This window comes from Dryobates pubescens, chromosome 23, assembly GCF_014839835.1.
Source record: "Dryobates pubescens isolate bDryPub1 chromosome 23, bDryPub1.pri, whole genome shotgun sequence".
Lineage (NCBI taxonomy): Eukaryota > Metazoa > Chordata > Aves > Piciformes > Picidae > Dryobates > Dryobates pubescens.
In genome coordinates, this window is record NC_071634.1 from 18,278,846 (window position 1) to 18,298,451 (window position 19,606).

General features: G+C 42.8%; 1 protein-coding gene across 10 annotated transcripts in view; it reads left to right on the forward strand.

Moving 5' to 3' along the window:
- The window catches only part of LDB2 (LIM domain binding 2), a 321,316-nt gene that overhangs the window by 128,016 nt on the left and 173,694 nt on the right, over positions 1-19,606 (forward strand). For 3 of the 10 annotated variants that reach the window (XM_009910438.2, XM_009910439.2, XM_054172158.1), the window contains exon 1: positions 4,619-5,054. In XM_009910438.2, the coding sequence (XP_009908740.1) occupies positions 4,923-5,054 (132 nt within the window). In that variant the 5' untranslated portion in view covers positions 4,619-4,922. Of the gene's footprint in view, positions 1-4,578; positions 5,055-19,606 lie in introns of those variants that run through there. The other 7 variants (XM_054172154.1, XM_054172157.1, XM_054172153.1 and 4 more) reach the window with 6 other exon arrangements.

Genomic DNA, 19,606 nt, shown 5'->3' on the forward strand with positions numbered 1-19,606 from the left:
CTTGCTTAACACCCTGACCATCAGCTCTTCAGGCTTTCTTGAGGGAGAACACAGTCAGATAAACTTGTTGAGGGCTTTGGGTGAAGAATCTCAAATAGCACTTACCAGCATCAGCCTTCAGTGACGATCCACCCCAAACTTCACCGGCATAGATAGCAGTAGAGGAGGGGGGAAAGGAACATGTAGGTTGAGAAATTAGCAAGGCAGATATTTAGAAATGATTCATGGAAAAGGAACTCTGCACATCTATACAGAGGGTATGAATGGCATGAGGAAAATGGATATAGCAGCCTTCCAGCACCTGAAGGGGGCCGACAGGAAGGATGGAGAGAGACTGTTTCCACAGGCCTGTGGCGATAGGGGCAGTGGCTTCAAACTAGAGAAGAGCAGATTTAGATGGGATGCTAGGAACAAGATTTATCTAGTTTTCTGTCCACAAATTGTTAGTGAGAGGACAGTGTTTTCTGGAATATGTTTTTTATTTCAATGCATTAATATTTAATGCAAACAAATTACAGCTTCTAGATTTCTTATAAAGAGCAAGCATCTGGCACACTGTGTTCTACAGCTGTGGAAATTAAGGGGAGTATTCAGTTCTGAAACCTGTCAGAATCCTGTGTTTGGCCTCAGCCACTGAGTGTTTGTTACAGATGATGGGGTACTGCTGGTGCTTCCTCATTATGCATCCTAACTTTCACTAAGTAAATTTCATTCAGTCACTTCTGACCATCCACAGGAAAAGAGTTTTATTTTGTTACCTAAGGCCACTCCACCAAAAGTCTTTAACGCTGCCTGGCTCTTGTATAAACAAAGGACAGTTTCAAAAGGTAGTTTTGATATTACTTTTTTTCCAAGAGATTTATATTTATTTGACTATTCTCAAGAAATCTGATTTCAAGTACCTCTGGTTTTTAGCCATACATTTCTTGTGTGTCTTTAGTTAAAATCAGTCTCTCCTTTCCTGTCTTTTCAGCAGCTACAAACCACCTTAAATGTATCCTTGTAAACCTGATTACTGACAGAGACTGAGCAGTCAATGCATACCGGGGATAAATACAGCAATTACACCTATTTACAGCTGGATCTCTTTCCTGCATTATTATTATTACTAAGTGGTTATTAAAAATAGTGCAGCCATCAGAGCTGCTGTGATTGTCAGCGTGGCCAAGCGAGGACTGTGCCTCACTTGTGTGTGGTGCTTTCAGCAGAGTGTTTTACAGGGCTGTCGACGCTCCTGGGTGGCGTGGCATGGGTTGGCACGGCATGATGTGGCATAGTGTGGCATATGGCAGCAGGCACGTGCACCCCCTGTGCCACGATGGGAAGGCAGCACCTGACCACGTGTGACAGCATAAACAGCAGAGACAGATGAACAAACCTTTCTTGCTCATCCCATCCTGCCTCCTGCTTATGTGCTGGAGGAAGTTTTGCTGCTGGCTGTCGATCTGTCTATTGCAGAGCACCTCGGCTGTTTGTAGGCAGTGAGAGATTCACACTGGTGGGTGCAGAGGAAGAGGACCTCCATCCTCCACCAAATGCACATTTTCCCCTGAAATGAAGGGAAATTGTTCTCCAGAGCTATCAGTCCCTGACTTACGTGGGTCCTTCTGTTTCTGCCCAGGAGAGGGCAACCTGGCATCCAGACATCAGCCAGGTCAGCACACCAAGTCGTGAGATTCCTTTGGGTCCTGTGTGATTAGTGCCTGGCCAGAGGGACGCAAAACGTTGCTCTGTCTCTGCTGGTGTGGTCTGAGGCACACCTCTATCCAGCTCTACTTCCTCAGCTGGGAGCAGTGGGCCCGAGTCCCAGGGCCTCTCTGAGACAGTGCGCTGTCTCATTTCATGCCTGGGTGCAGCACTCATGTGAGGCTGGCTGAGCCCCTGCAGCACAGAGGTTTGAGAACTGGATAAACAAGGTGGTGCTACAGTTCCTCATGTTTGGACTCCAGTGGGCTAATGTTAATGGCCCAAACCAGTATTCCTGGAGAGCATGTGAAACTTCAAAGGTGGCAGATCCAAGTGGGAATCAAGTCCACGTTGTCAGGATCCCTGTAACTTCATTTTCCTTTGATTCTGCCTTCTGTCTCACTGTTCTGTGCATCACACTGGTCTAGATGATAACAGGCAACTGGAGGTGCTGCTGGAGCCTGTAATTAGCAGGTTCCTACCCTGGGACTTGGCTCTTGCTGGTGGCATGTAGGTGTGTGATAATTTCCCCGTTAATCAATGAGAATTATTAAAACATGACTGCACCTCTTCGCTTTGCACTAGAACCACAGACAGAAGCAGTTATTTAGGATGTGGGGGGAGAATCTAGGGTTCCCAGTCATGAAAGCAAATCCTGCTGCTCCCTCACTTGCAGTATTCTTGAGTTTGTCTATTTCTTATTTTATTTTGAATCCACCTCTTCCTTTCCCCTCCCTCTGCCAATGTAGAAGACACTAATATTATTGCCATGGTTTACATCTTGAAACAGTGAATTTTAGCCTAGTCAAAAAGTCCTTAAGACAGAGTTTTCAAGCAGTGTAAAATTTCACCATTTGAACTACCCAAAGCAGTGTGCCCCTTCTCAGGCAAATATGTTTTACTTTGGATTTGGTTTGTAAACAAAGTAAGATCCAGTTTGGTGGGTAGGTTTTTATTTTTAAAATTGAAGTATATGGTACTTGAGCCATAAAATTTCTGTGTATTAGTGCTGTAACTCATTTTTTCCTGGTTGTTATGGGTTTAGGCTTTATGGTAACCTTGGTAGGACCTGTTAAGGGTACAAGGTAGATGCACAGAATCATGGAATTGTCAGGTTGGAAGGGACCTCAAGGACCATCTGCTCCAACCTTTACTCCTAGATACGTAGAGGCCAGTAAACTCTGGGGGCACTGTCACTGCAGTGCTATTGAGCCAAACGTTGTACATGCTATTTATTGAACTCAGCACCTCCTGTGATGGGACCAGAGCGAGGGTGCAGTGTTGCTACATAGCTGGGGAGCATTTAAAGAGAGAGGCAAAATACCCAATGTATTATCTCTTGGCTCGGTCTGTAGTGACAGAAGCTGTGGGAAGTCTATAAAACAGCTCAATACGTCACTTCTTCTTCCACAAGAGCACACAGAAATAGTTTTGCTAAACAGCAACTGGCATGTCAAAGACTAATTCTGATCCCCATCAGTGGTCACTAGAATGAAATGATGAACCCTTGTACTTTATCCTGGGAAGAGAGCTCGAGGTTTTCCAGATTTAGCCAAGCACCAAGTCAAATAGGAATTTTTCTGATCTGTCTTTTGAAATATTCCTACATCCAGTCAGATTCTAATTAATTTTTTGGCAGTGGTTGAAGCCATAGCACGCTCAAATATTTCCTGGGATTATTACATAAATGTAGGAAACGTACCGGCGTGTGCCTTGATTTCCCCATCTGTGGCATGGGCGACCCTGCGGCGCGCCTGCCAAGCACCCCGGCTGAGAGCCGCTCTGCCCACGCCTGGGGGTTACTCTCTTAATCATATTAGTTAACTAAATCTGCTCCTAGAGTTGGTTCCATTTGCTTGAATTAATTTCCATCGGCGATTAATTCAGCGCTGTTTATTGTTACTTTTTACATTTATTTAGTACTGTAAATAATGTCTGATGCTTTACGGCTGTGTAGAGAGAGGGTCTGTGTGCCAAGGGCTTTTTGGTGCAGGGAAATCCGAAGGTACCCTTCGTCATCCTGGCACTGCCCCAGGTAGCGGATCAGCCCAGTCTGTCTTCTCTGGTTTTTGAGGACTTTCCTTTCACGTGGGGTCCGCTCCCGGCACTTTCTCCAAGTGCGATTCGACAGATAAAGTTCATCCATCACCTCCAAAGGGGGATGCCCTCACCTTTGCCCTCCTCCCTCGGCTTTCCCTCCAGTTTTAGATCTCTTTCATTTGCAACGTGCTCTGTCCGCTCCCGAGTTGATGCCCGGCAACGAACCTGAAAATAGCGACCGGTCCCTACCTATCTGCCGCCACCTCTCACCGGATAGCTGCTGCTAAACCAATCCATGTGCATTCCTAACCTCTTGCCGAACGGGGTTGCCGGCAGCTCTTCGGGACTCTGGTTCCCCCAGCCCCTGCTCTTTGTGCTTTGACATTTTTGCGGTTTCTGTGCTTAACTGCTCTCCATTGTGCGAGTGCGGAGCACGGAGGTGATTTCTTTGTGCAGGCTGCCCGGGCCCGGCCATCCCGCCCCTGGTGCAGCAGCCAGGCCGCCCTCCCTCCGTGCCCCCAGACTGCCGATGCGAGGGGCAACCCCCCCCACCCCCACCCCGGGACGGCCGCGGGGCTCGGGCAGCCGAAGCCGGGCGAGCCCCACACGGGCAGTGCCAGCGGGCAGGACTCGCTGGCGGGGCCGCGGGGGAGCGGCTGAATCGGCAGCTGCGAGCGGCGGGGCTCGCCGTGGCCTGTGTTTATGTATTTTGTAGTAATCACATTGCTGACATTACCCGAGCGTGCTCCTGGCAGAGGGGGATTGGCTCAGGCAGCTTTTAAACCACCTATATGCTAACCAGCGCTGCTGCCAGCTTCCTGAGGGGTCCTGCCTGGGAAAAATCAAACCCCAACCTTAGACCCCTGTCAGGCGGGGAGGGATATGATATTTTGGAACTAGTCGGCAGCGTGGACAGGAAATGACCTCTCGAGAAACTGCTGCTTTAAAAAGGAGCGGTGGTGCCTGAAGCTCTCCAGTCTCCCTCTCTCCGGAGCCTGAGCGCTCCCGCTCCCGCTCCCCCGCCCCCCCGTCTCCCGCTATAGAGGCTCCCACAGCAGTTCCCAGCCAGTGCGTGCAGCCTGGATGTGTGTGTGTGTGCGCGCTGCTACTTTGTACTGTGAAGAACACACAGCCCATGTGCTCTGTATGGATGTTGATGATACTCTGTGTAGCTTGAATCTCTGCAAGCAGGCAAGATGTCCAGCACACCACATGACCCTTTCTATTCTTCTCCTTTTGGCCCATTTTATAGGAGACACACACCATACATGGTGCAACCAGAGTACCGAATATATGAAATGAACAAGAGGCTCCAGTCGCGGACGGAGGTAAGTCCCTCAGCCTTCTTTTACTGTGCATGGACCCTGTTAGGTTTCAGCCCGAATTCCAGCTGAAGCGTCCCACTAGACAGTACAGTATATGCAGGCACGGACCCTAATTAATTTAGTAGTTTAATTGGGTAATCCCTCATTATGTTTCCACGCAGAGCAACTCTTTGAGGAGACACCAGCTTAGGCTGAAATCTTGAAATTACAGTACAGCACTTCAGGATTGATTATAATGCTGGTCTCAGGAAATTTCTCTGCTTCAGTGTGTTGTTTGCTCAGGATCTGTCCTATTGGCATTTACAGCTATAACACTGCAAGGTATTGCCTGAGCTTGTGCACAAAACTGAGAAATGTTGCAGGTTTAGGGGGAGAGAGGAGCCTTTCTCTAGTTTTGTTTTGTGAACTCGTTGAAATTAAAAATGAATGATAACAGAAAACAGGGGCAGAGTTTTGAAAACTTACTCCTGGGCTGCACTTAAAGAACACATGTTCAGCACGACAACAAGAGAAATTCATGTTTACATTTAGAATGCAGTTGCTTTTAGTGGGAGGAGGTGATGGGTTCACGTCTTTATCGTATGGCTGTCAAAAGTACCCAATAATGTAAACTACATCCATTGCTGGTTATGCTTTGTATAATTTGTTAGTAGCTTCTAAATCCAGCTCAGCCACCACAAAGAATATGCTGAATCGGAAGGGGAAATACTTTTGTCACTTAAACACCAGACCATCAACCAACCAACCAACCAAAAAACCATAGTGGATCCTGCATCTTCTTGTTTATGTGGTCAAATAAAACACACTTTTTAGCCTGCTGAAGTGAAAAGTGTGTGGACTGAATCAGTCTGCATTTCTGCCCATGTGTCTGTGTTTGTGCAGCAAACATTCTTGGGGCTGCAATTTTTCATAGTAGTTTGGTAGTGGTGCTCTGAAAACACTTCTAAAAAGTATTAATCTTTTACAGTGAACAGCTTTATCGAGGCAAATCTCTGCCAGATTCGTGCCATAAAGCGTGGTGAAGGATCTGGGATGGATCCGTTTGTTGTACTGTAGGTCTTTAAGGGAACGTGAGGTTATCATAAAATAAAACACAGGTTGAATTGTCAGCTAAGCCATGGCGAGTCTGTGACGTTTAACGTATATGATACAGCTAACGAGCTGTGACCTGCTTTCTGATTGGGCAGCGCCGCGGGGTAGCTGCTTCCCAACGCCCTCACCGCTGCTCCTCTCAGGCACTGCTCTGGAGTAGTTGGTAAATACACTTTGTGGTGCTGGTTAAAAACTCCAAGGAGCTACTTGTACCCAAATCATGGCATCTGTTTTCAGTTTTGCTCCGGGTTGTGGATTGCAGAGGGTCACTGATATTGAGATACAATGAGAGGATGTGGGGGGCTCATTTGCTGCTGTTGATTTGTCAGTGTCTTGCAGCTCTGTTCCTTACATTCCTGTACATACTGGTGTGTGAATGTCTACCCTTTTTCAAGTGAAAAAAAAACACCACCAAACAATATGTATTACGAAGTGATTCCTTCAGGGTTTTATATACAAGCTGATCCAAAAAGCTGATAGTGCTAATTTAGCCTTTTCACATGTTACTTTAGTGGTAGTTTTGGTAACTGTCCATTTTCTGATTGCAGCTCCTTTGTAGATGTTACACTAGAAAAGTTTTGGAGGGACTTGTGAAACAACTTCCTCCTCCTGTGTTGCTGAGGTGTGTTGAGTTAGACTTCAGAGCATTTAATTACAGTTTCTGCTGTGTGCATTCACATGGATGGTGGTTGGCAAAGAGCAATAATCCGCTCTCCTTTGCTAGTACTGTCATGGGTTTCAGCAGCATTTTACTTTGACAGGCAGTGTTCAGCTAATGAAGGCCTTATGCCAGAGTAGAAATACTTCTGCCTTGTGATTGTTCGGTGTTTACGTTCTGCTTCTCTGTTTATAATGTCTGAGCTCTGTGTTGTAAGCATTCTTGTTTGCTGAAATGTGTGTTCTAGCTAACTTCAGCTCATCTCATTCATCCTCCAACTGAAACACCTTCCTTAATAAATAAAAAAAAAAATTAGTTTCCTGGGACACTTAGAGTGACTAGGTGTGGACAACCTGCAAAGAATGGTGCTGGCTTCTGGGGCAGGTTGGGAGTGGAAGTTTCACATTCATTTTAGCACTTCTAAGCATGTTTGGGATTGGTGTCTGAAGGCTTCTGGAGCGTGCATAACTAGCTCTGAATTTTTTGAGTCCAGACCGATGGAGCCTTGTATGCAATGGAAGGAATGTGCTTGTGCTGTGGGTGATAGAGGCTTACTGCATGAGCGTTTCTCTTCTGGCAGGCCTTGGAATAATGTAGGCACTGGTCTCTGAAGGAGGCTGCTTGTACTCTGTGAGCCCCAGGGGGTAGGTGAGCACAAGCAAAGCAGCTTAAGGGAAAAGGAATTACAAAGAAACTCTCCAAAAGACTGGGAGCAGTGGCAGATTCCACTTGGACCCAGCTTGTGGAGAGAGCCCGTGGCAAGTGAGGATAGGTTAAAACATGGGAACCTACAGCTCGTTATCCTAAATGTAACCTTGTAAAGTATTTTGGGATACTCCTGTTTTCCTACAAAACTAAAATGTTCTTAATAATCCTTTATAGTCATATTCTCTGCTCTCCTTTGCAGTGAAGTACCAAGGCAGAGCAAAATGTACATAATAAGTTGTACAGAGGTTGGATGCAGAGCCAATGACAGAGTATCTGTCTGTCATGTCTGTTTTCTTCATTCCATCTGTAGAGCCCACCTTAGTAGTGAGTTTCTGCAGCTGCTTTCCAGAGCTTGCAGGTAGGTGGAAAACGATTTAAAAACAAACAAACAAACCAATCCCCCAAAACCTCACCATTAAGGGATGCACTGGTAAATGTCATTTCTACTACTGTTCTCTCAGCAGCAGGGTCTGTGGTATGTTGGGGGAGGCAGACGTGTCCTCAAAGTGTCTCTGCACTTGAGGACCCTCCACTGCATCCAGTCCTGTTTGTGTCAGCTTTGGGTGGAAGGGAACAATAGTCAGTGTGAAGGATATGCCTAGTGTATTAAGCAGGTAAAAGTACAGAGTGAAAAAGAAAGGTCATTTAGATGCAGCATGGCTATCTGTGTTCTTATTTTCTTTAGGAAGAAGTGCTGGTCGTGAAGGTAAAGAATTAGCAGCTCTAGCCTGTGCTGGATGTGCTAACTTTTGGTGTCCAAACTTCTTACAACTTTATGGGCTCCTCAGGCAGAACCTACAACTGCCTTTTTAAATTCAGGGTCAGTCTTAGGCAAAGAATTCCAATCACACCCAGGCAGGGGGTGGTTTTATGATGTAAGTTCTGGCAGAAGTCCACCACCTAGCTAATTCTTATGTGATCTAAAGTAAATCAGGCAGTCTGAGTTACTAACTGGTGCGCAGGAACACCTTACCTTCCTTAACAGTTGTTCAAAGAAGCCTAATCTGGCCATGCTTCTTTTCAAGAGAGGAATTAATCCTTGCTTTGGGAGCATCTAGTGCCATTTTGTAATGCATCAACAATCTCGATTTAAAGAAGCAAAATTAATATTTAAATGTTTAATAACTTCTGGCAGATATAAAGATAAATCTTATTTACTTCTATCGTAGTTGATTAACTTTCTGGTTAACCAGAATGCAGCTGTTTCCCCGCTCTGTGCGCGGCTTTAAGGATTTCATTACCATTCGCTCAGACTGGGTTTATCTTAATATTTTTGTGTCTGTGTTAGTTTAACATTGCAATAAAGCAGTGCTGCTGGGGCGTCAGCATCAGTTTCTAAAGTTCTAGGTAGCAATACACAGACCAGGTGAATTGGTTTAAATATTTTCTCTGTCATAAAAAAAGGGCTCATTTCCTCTTTGATGCTGTAAATCCTTCTCTGCTCTAATTTTTAATCATCTGAAATTGCTTGCACCGAAAAGAAAACAAAAGGTGATTACATCTTGTGTGTAATTGTTTTTCAGTAACGTTATGGTGTGCTACGGCTGCATCACTTGAAGTTGCTGACAGGTTAAAGTTTGAGGTGTTGCTTTTTTGTCAATAATCACAGAAAGTTATCAGGCCTTTCGCTTATTTGTCCTCTGTTATTGTTAGAACTTCTGTGTATCACAGTATATTAAATTCCCCTGTATCTCTCCCTGTCACTCCAAGAGATTATGTTTTACATCACCATCATATGCAAAGCACAGCTTTCCTTCTGGCTAAGAGAGCAGTGTTACTGGGGTGACTGGAAAACTTGAATAGTAGCATATTTGTTGTAAAGACCAACTAAATCAAGCGATACCAAACCCTGTCAAACTGTAGAGTGAATTTAGCAAAAGCAGAGGTTTCACGATGGAAGAAAGGGTAAAGAAAATGAAAAGGAAAATAAAGGAGGATGTTGTTATTATTTAAAAGCTGCTAAATGGACTGGAAGCTTACACAGACATTCATATTCCACCAAATATTTGAAGCAAATCAAAGCAAAACAAAATTTCTGCAGTTTGATGGAAGTTGCTTATTTTATTTCCTCACATTGCTGTCTGATGAAATAATCTTTTCTCCTTCCTGATGCATTTTTAATAGATTGGTCATAAAAATCTATGTTGTGACATCACATTTGTTCACATAGCAACTTAGTATAGCAAACAGATCTCTCATATCGTGTACATAAGGCTGAGTTTGTTCAGCGAGTTTGTTTTGCTGAGGGGCAAGCACATAAATTTCTGTCTCAGAGTATTTTGGGGGAAGTATTCTTTCACCCACAGATATACTCATGCCTACCAATTCTAGGAACATGAGCAAAGGATTTTAAAAGAGCACTTCAAAACCATGCTTTGCTGAAACGAAGAGGTCAATTTTAAAAGAAAAGCCTTGAACTCCTTTAGGCAGACACTGACTTCAGAATGGATTCAAGGCTCTTTTTACTGATTGTCTTTTATTTCATATGGCTTTTTTCATCCCTTAAAATAAATAAATAAATAAATCAGCTACAGCTGTTTTCAATTACAATTGCTACAAACTAACAATTCTTATGAGGCTGGGGGAGGAAAAAAAGACTCGACTTCCTTTTCTTGCCGATCCTTAGCCTACAAGGAGGGAGATGTCTTGCTGCTTTTTTCCCCCCTGAAGTTATAATATAGAATGTAAACTGCAGCCGTAAGGAACAGGGAGCTTTCGGGGGCAGGGACTGGTGAGCGGGAGAGAGAATCAGTGGGAAAGTGTAAAAATGGATCTTGTCTGCAAATGACTCTGATACTTACTAGATAATTTTCTGCAAAGGAACCTTTTCAACTGTTCCTTTTCCCCTTTTCATTCTTTACTCTTTAAACTGTAAATCCACTTTTAAAAGAAAGCTTTAAACTCAGTCTTTCCTTGATGTAAACAAGATCTACTATGCTGATCCATTCTCAAAAATAGAAGCCTCTGGATGGTGAGAAGGAACAAAACAGAGACCATAGCAAGGGCCCAGTCCTGTGCTCTTACTTAAGCTGGAGTTTAGTCTGCAGTAGTATTGCAAGATCAGATAAAGAAACCAAACCACCGACATTTGTTTGTGCTGTACACACTTTCTTTGTTTACATAAACAGTGTATGTGTCGATTGCTAAACTGACTGCAGTATTTTTTGCTGGACTCCTCATTTCAGGTGTTTTCCTTGGTTTGGTTTTCTTTTTTTGCCCAGAGTTGCATATCTGCTGCAAGCAGGCATTCCAGCCATGCCGGTACTTTGCTGGTAGTTTCCTCCCCGAGAAGAGCTTTCTTTCCTGCACTGTACTGTGTAAACAAACCAGCAGTCTATAGCCTTGGTTCTGCTGACTACTATTTTCCAGAAGTTGGTCCTGGGCTATTTGAAGCTTCAGAGGGTGATCCTTGCAGGGACAAAATTGTCCCAGAGTGGCTGGTCCCAATGGTGTTATTTATTAGGTAAAAATAGTAGCAAAAGAAATCTCCCTGCACTGCTGGCCAAAATCTTCTCCCTAGGCTTGTGGTTTACTTTTCCTCAGTACATTCTCTTTGTGCTTGGTTACTGTTAGAATTTAGGAGAGAGAACACTTTATGGTCAGAATACTGTTTCCATTTCTATTACCATGTTGTGGACAGCCATGCCTTCTAAAGCCTGTAAGCTACTGATCCAAGCTGAGTACTACACTTGATACTCCTGAGGTAACTGGGGATCACCTAGAGCCACTTGCAGACCATAAACCTCAGTATGGGAACCATTGATGCTTTTGGATGTAACTCTGGCACTTTCATACCTTATGGGGACACTGTAAAATCACTGACCTGGGAAAATGAGACCTTTGCAAAACCAAATGTGAGTTAGGAGTTGGTGGTTTTCTAAGTTTTCAGGGTTCAAGTGTTGGTAGATGCTTTGCAAAGGCTGTGCATTTTGCAGGAGCAGCCTGTCTTCTCCGTGACACTCAGGCTGTCCTCTCTGTGAGACTTGGGCTGCCTTGGCTCCACCTTGCTCTTTATACACCATTGTCAGGAAAACATATTCGTGGTGAGGCTGCTGGCTGGAATAGTGTTCCCATTTGCATTCTACAGGCTTGAAGAATGAGGTTGAGCATAGCAGTTCTCTTTATGAATAACTCTGATAAGTACAGCCAAAATAGAAGTATCAAAGTAGAACTTCCCTCTAAGGTCTTTCTGATGTTAATATTCACATCCATGTACTTGTCCAGGGTAGAGTCACAGTCTCACAACTAACACAGTAAAAATACAATTTTGTGTAGGTTTCTAAATGTACTTATAATCTTCTGCCTGGTTACTGCATACTACATACTTAGGTCTTTGTATCTTTCCAAGCCACTAATAAATTAGAAGATTGCTGTAAATACCTATCACAGTGATCTGCAGTACCTGCTGATATTCATCTTTCCCAGTTCTAAGCCACAGAGTCGGCTTGCCAAGCCTAGTTAGCTGAGCAGAAAGGTTCAAATCTGGCCATACTATTTGTGTGGCCAGGGAAGGGGGAAATCTAATCTCTGGGTGTAGTTTTGCCTTCATATTACTCATGTGTAGCAGATCTGTCCAGATCCCTTCTGTCTCACACAACTGCTAGCTGCAGACTAAAGCATCCTTCATGATCCAGGAAGAACTGCACAGGCTAGCTGGATGACCTTACCTGTTGCATTCAGATAGCAAATGAATCATTGTATGTGCTAAAATTGGTCATGTTTGGAAACTTCTGATTCAGGCAGAGGCAAGAACAGACCTAATTGTAGCTCTACTGTGCTCATTCTTCAATACAAAACAAAGCAAAAACCCACAAGAAAAACAACCGCTCCTGTTTGAGTGTTGTTATTTGCAGTCTTGCATTACCTGTGCAGCAGATTTTTTCTTTTGGGCTTTAAAACATTTGATTTCTTTTTCTAGCTCCATTTTTTATTGGGTTATTTTCTAAAGCAGTAAATTGAGAAAATTATGAGTTCCAGTACCTTGCTTATTGAAAGTATTTCATGTGCCCTGTCGTGATTTGTGTTCCAGTTGTGCAGTTTTGCCTTGGCCATTAGCAGAGGATTGTATCAGAGACAGAGCTGCCATCTGTCCTAGAGCAGGTCACAGAGAGATTTCTGAAATATTAATGACCACATTATACAAAAAGAAATATTCTAAATCTTTAAATACAGTAGTCACATGGAGAGAGGAAAATGCTCAGGAAACAAGAAAGCAAATAAGGTGTTGTGCGTTTTTTTTCTCCATTTTATTATTGTTTAAGCTAAAGCACCCTCAGCATACTTTGTCCCTCAGGAAGGCAGTCAGCAGCAGCATTCTTAACCATCTCCTCTTCTACAGCCTAGAGATCCTCCAGGGTGCAATTGGCAAGGCAGGCCTGAAACCTGCTTTGCCTCTAGGTTTGCAAGCAGGATAGTATTTTAGAGCTGGAAAAAGGGAATATGAAATGCCTTGTGCCTAGAATGCTGTGTTTTCTTCATGCAGTTCATAAAGGTCTCATGGGTGGGTTATGTGGCAGTGGAGGAATGCCTGCCACTGTTCTACTCTGTCCCCCATGACCTGTTAGTAACTTGCCTTTTCAGATCAGTGTCACCATCTTCCATCATTCTTTAATTACCAAAAATGCTTTCATACTACTCCCATTTCATATCGCAATAATGTGATTAGAAAGGAAAAGAACTTCTGTAAAATAGTTCCTTTCGAACAAGGAAAAATTATTCTTGTTTTTCAGCATCTTGCAGGAGGGATCCCTATTCCTCTTGGCCCTTGGCCAGCATTTTTCTACATTTCTTCTTCACCATACCAAGATGCAGAAAACACTGACAGGAAACCGGCTGTATATGTGCACTTGCCACCATACTACTAGCTGTGGTGGATGAAGGCAGTACAGTATCTCTATTGCTTCTACCTAGACTTAATCAGTGGAGTATCAGTTAACCCTTAGGGTAATTAGGTAATAATGTTGTTGATGTGATTTGAAGCATCGTTTTAAGCAATTAGAAGTTCAGATATAATGTGATGCAATTATGCATTATATAGCACATCTATCCATTTTACAGAGCAAAAATTACCATATGTTTTGTGGGAAGCTTGGCATTTTGCACTGACTGGAGTTCTGCTCGTAGTTCTGAACAGCATGCCTGTAAACTATGGTAATAACTCTTTGAAGGCCACACCTATGCACATTGCTGATTATGTTAAAAAGCATAGGCCCATTTTAATGAACGTGCTGGCATGAATAATGGGACATGAAAAGCCAACACACTGGGTAAAGGTTCATTACCTGAGTGCAACAAATACTACATGCAAAATTTCCATGACTATTCACTTGAGTTTAACAGTGAATTTGCTTTGGCTGCGCTCGTGCTCTTTATGCCTCTCTGTGAATGTTTGATCAACGGAGTTTTATTCTTACAGATAATTGCAGAATGCAAATTTCAATTTGTTAAGCCTTCTGGAAAGAAGTTGCCTGTTTTATACGGGCTAAGCTGAGAGGCATTGTTTCCTGTTTTGACTGTCCAAACCCTCCCAGATTGAGCTGTGATACCTAAAAATCAAATACAGCAGAGAGGAATCTTTGACTGCTTTGCACTAAGGACTGACCAGGAAATTAATGGCAGCATCTGGGTGGCAGTGGGAAAACTGCAGGTCAGTAAATGTGATGTACATGCACTTTTTCCCTCCTTTTTTTCTGGTGGGACAGGATGCTGCTTACTTTAGAAAAATGTCATGAGAAAGAATTGCTGAAAAAATTTCAAAGCCTTCTGGCCTTGTAAACTCTAGCTGCATCTGTGCTGATGCAGTCACACAATATATGACCAATCACAGCACACAGAATATTGCATGCTTACAGTGCACTGCTTGTTAAGAAAAAAGAGCAAAAATGTGTCTAAAATTAAAATAATTAATGTATTCAAATAAATTGTTTTAATTCCTAGCAACTCTACCTGGAATGAAGTGGAATTCATAAAATGTGTTATTTGCTGTGAATGATTAGCTCAGTTCTTTTCAGTGCCTCTTAACACTCTTGGCAGGGTTAATAATGCAAAGTAAAAAGATTGGTCAAGATGCCAATGCACCAAGTCCCTCTCTTCCTTGATGGTGCTGTAAGATTATTTAACACCCACCTCAAAAGCCTCCTAAAGCAACTGAGTTACACCTTGACCGATTGTTTCATCCAGAGGGCTGCACTTCTAAATACGCAGCGCAGCACAGGCTTCCCGGTACAGAGCGGTGTTAGCGCTGGTATGTAACCTGAAGCCACAACCTGCGTGTCTAGACTGACAAGAATCCTACCAGTTGAGCCACTGTGACACCTTGTGGCTTAGGAAGCAACACAAACATCCTAGAAAACGAGCAGGTAAAAGCCAGAGGTTAATAGGTGTTGATCAATGCCCTCTCATACAGCTATCAACGGAGGTCTTTTTGCCGGGTTACTGTACCACGTTCTCCAGATCTGGTTATGTTTAGCAGCCGTGGGCTCGTTTCTCTTAGGGGTTCCTGTATCACGTATTTTACTGTGAAGTGTCAGAAGATGGGGTGTCATTTGACTGAGTCTGACCTGCTGCTGTTCTCCCTGGTGCTCCAGTGTTTGCTTGACATTCAGATTACATAAAGAAACACTCTTTTGGCTGCAGTACAGGCTAAATATTTTATTTGTTTGCAACCATTAATTTGGTTAAACAAAAGAACGCTTGAAGGGAGTAAAGTACTTTTTGGTGCTGAGTATGTTCAAACAGTAGCAGAATTAAAAGGAACTAAGATATAGTAAGCATTTGGGCATGCAAGTCTGTAAACCCCTGAAATTGGGGTTAAATAGATCTGTGTTTTGGCTGTGGATAGTTCATTAACTGCAATGAAGCTGTGTTTAGCTGAGAAATTCCCAATAAACTTTCAACTGGGCCAATAATGCTTGGAGCTGAGAGGGCACCCTGCGTCTCTAAAGGCTCAGGATCTCACAGCCTCTTGATTGTGACTTGTTACATCTTCAAACAAGCGTGCTGATGTTTCTTCCTGTGATGATCCCCAGCATGAGAGGAGTTTCCTGTGAACTCCTGCGTTATGTCCTGTAACACTCTCCTTGGCCCTGATGCTGTCAAAATCTTGCAACAACTGGGCTGAAATAGTTGCCTTCTGTTGCCAAATGCTGACTTACTGCAGAATACACTCCCTTGCAATGCACGGAGTCTGCAACCTTTTGTTGTCCCCTTCCTTCAGGTACTTCCAGAGTGCTGTCATGCCTACATTAGATGTAGACATACAGGTTCAAACTTGCATTTAACATCCTGGTGTGGGGAGCAGTAGCAGCATAGGGACCAGACCATGCCACCTACCTTATTTCCTGTATAAGTATTTTGTTCCTTTGCTAAGCTTTATGATCTTAAAGTTGGGTGACTCCTGATGCTCATGCACAGCCCTATCTTGATGATGTGTACCATGACAAGATTCTTGGGGCTGGCACCACCTTCTCTGTTCTTGTGCAGTGCTAGCATTGTGGAGCTCTGGTCTGTACCTACAGCTCATTTTTAATACTGTGCTCTGTATTGTAACTAACTGAAGGCTAAATGTAGATAGTAGTGCTTAAAATACTTTATAACCCAAATCTAAATACACCACGTTCATTTTGATCTCACAAATCAAAATGTTTTAATTTGTATTGCATGTATTTATGCACTACAAATAATTATCTGACTAGAAAGTACCATAATAGTCTAGGTTCTTGGAAGATGACTGTTTAGTGTTATTAACACATTTCATTACTTCTCAAATCATTCAGCACACCCATGTAAACCTACTGGCTTTGCCAAGCAAGAACAAATATATTTTAGGGCAGCATTCTGCCAGCTGATTTGTATGTCTGATATTGTTATTAAATCTATTACTTTTTTTAGTGTTGATTCTTCAGTAGTTTCATGTCAATCAAGGAAGCTGATTCCAAGTCTCTTTTCTTCTAACAGTGGACTCACTCTTTTACCCTAAATCCCACAGGACAAGCATATTCTTCTCAATGGGAACTGGTACTGTGGAATAGGTACCTTATTTCATGAGGATTTGAGGGGAGAATATTGTAAAGACTTTTAGTAAGTAAGTGGAGATGAATCAGAGGTTGTTCTAGAGAAGAAAGGCCACACATATTTTTGTCTTTTATTGTTTGCACTCTACTGATTTAATTAGCCAGGGAGAACAGACCCACTTTGAATATTAAAAAGACAAAATCAACTTCCCCCTCCCCCGTCCCCACATCTGTTGCCTTTTGGAGACTATCTACAGTACCAAAACCACCCAGAGTCTAACAGATTTTGCATTTTAGCAGACATTACCTGTATTTACTTGTGAAGAAATGAGGTAGTCACAAATATTTCATTCTGGTTCTGAAGGAAAGGCTGTGTTTAAATTATTACTTCGAAAGAAATGGGGTCACCTTAAGCACAACTTAAACATTTTTGATGTTACACAAGTCACAGTCTTGATATACTTCTGAACAGTGATCTAGTAGCAGCATCTTAATGATTACCATGTTATAGAAACAGAAATTGTTCCTGAGACTGCTTGAAGTTGGAAAGAGTGGACTCCTGAGCAGGGCAGGAGCAGAAGAGCATAGTTTGCTCAAACTGCTGAAATGATCTCTGCTCCATGTCATTTTGTCACTGCCTTCTGCAGTATCAATTAAATGGACTGAATTTCAATAAGGAAGTGAAGCAATTGGCTGCCCCTCTGCTGGGCTGGGTGCACCCCTGCACAGGAGCTGTGGAGCATTCTTCCTAATGGCAGGCCACGATAGGAATACTAATGCCTCAGCCAGGCCAGGGTACTTCAGGACCAGGATATCTGTGTCCCACTCAGTGCCCATCCTATTTTTGGACCTTTCATCATCTGTGGACCCCAGAATTCCCTTGCCTTTGATTAATGCCACATCTAAACATAGCATTAGAAAAAGAGTGGATTTTTAAATGCTTTTTCTCATCATTTTCGTAGATATTTAGTAGCTACTTATTACAATACTTTTCGTGTTGAGGGGGAAGAACTCTCCCAATGCTGCTGAAGGTGGCTTTTTAGAAACACAATTATCTATATAATTTTAAAGATTATTAGGAAGTATATGAAACTATTAGGACCATGGGAACTTGGATAAGCCCACCTGGTGTGCAAATTTTGTTACCAGAATAGCTGCACTAAGCTTGAGAACACTGAGTGTGATTATAAGAGTCACCTGAGAAACATAAATTGAAAGCTCAGCCCAGCAGTCTTTCCCTTCTTTAGAGATTGATGACACACAGATGCACAGTTGCAGATAACACAGTTGGGGGCCCAATGGTGCTGTTGTGATTTCAAAAAGAAAAAAAATAAACCAAACTTTTTTTTCCCCTATCACAAGCTTAGTATTATATATTAGTATTATATATTAGTGTTTGTTTCAGTCTGATCTTGTAACTGAAGCTCCTCATCCCATGCAAAGCTTTTCCATCATTTACATCGATGAAGTGAGCATTTGCCCCTGTGTTTAAAGGTGCTAGAAGAAGGTGCAGGAGCTGGTATGGCAGCATTTGTTTTGTGGAGCCTACCTGTTCTAACGGGTTTAGCACATTTAGGTGACTTAATTCTTAGAGATGAATTTGAGGCACGTTAAAAGGAGCTGGAAGGGCATATTTAGCCTGCAAGTATTTTCCACAGTTGGCTGTGTGATAAAACCACATGTTCAGAGGCTTAGATTATGTTTGCACTTATTGTTTCACAAATGCCAAAGGTATAATAGAGACCATGGTTAAGAACTAGCAGCATTGGCTATTAAGGAATATTGTGTAGCAAAACAAATAACAGAAAGGAGGTAAACTTTTTCTCAGTTGGAAATTTAGCTGGAGAGAAACGTACGTCTCGTGAACTAGCAGGATAGTGGGTAGATCTGGCAGGCTGTGTGAAGTACATCATTTAGCTGAGCTTATCCACACACTCCTTGAAAGCGGATTCTCAAGTGTACGTCATTAGCCCTATCAATAAATAACAAATTTTGTAAGATATGTTATTAATTTTTTTCCTTCATTTGTTTGGGTTTAGTACAAATCAAAACCAAATCCTGGATATTCATAGGTAATACTTTCAACCATTTTTCTCCAGTAGCTGTTATCTTCTGCTGCTTTCCTGGGAAGGGGAAAGGAGATGATTAAATTAAATTCATAGCCTTTTAGTGCCTGCTCAGCCTGTGACTGGCAGCGTGTGGGGTTTGTGGCTGCTGGCCTGGCAGACTTACAGCAGTTTTATGACGTCAAGTGCACACATCATGGCTCATGCAAGCTAAATATGGGCTTTAGCACCCTGCCCCTCCACCTCTCCACACCCCCTCCCCCCACTCTGGCTTGCTTTCATTTAGTACATTGAAGTGTTTTCCCAGCAAAAATCAGAGTGAAAGAATCAAGCTGCCCATGACAGTTGTGAACTTAGGTGCTTGGCAGCAGCACTGGGTCCAGCAGGTGTTTCTGTAGGTGCACTCTCATATAGTGCTTTGAGTTTTGGCATAGCAAACACTAATGTTCTGCTTTAATACGTGAAAAATGGATGCACCTACCAAGTCTTCAGCAGCTTGGTGTTGTGTGTCTACCTTAAAGCGTGCATTCCCTCAGTTTGTTTATGTGAGCCTTTGGAGTTCTTTTGCTAAGAACATGATACTGGAATAATTATCTCGACAAGGTTTTATGTATGCTGACAAAATGTTGCTGTCTGCTTTGCACTCAGTTGCATTTAAAACCTGTGGGTGCATTTCAGGCCATAAGGTAATGTTGCAAAATAGAGCCCCTTGCATTTGCAGTTGTCCCTCTTGCACCTACTTAAAGATTTATTTATTTCTAGGAATTGCATTTGAAATTCCCAGACATCTAAACCATTTTCAGCATCAAACTGACCACTGATCTTAAAAAAATCATCTACATCAGCAACTCAATCATTGACAAGGGCTGGAGGAAATGAAACATCTGGGATCTATTATGTTTTTTTTAATGCTTTTAAATATTGAAATATGTATTGCTGCTTGCCTTTTATGCTTTGAGCATGAATCCATTACAGAAAGCTCTCACAACACAAATAGTTGCATTGCAAAGTGATTTGGAG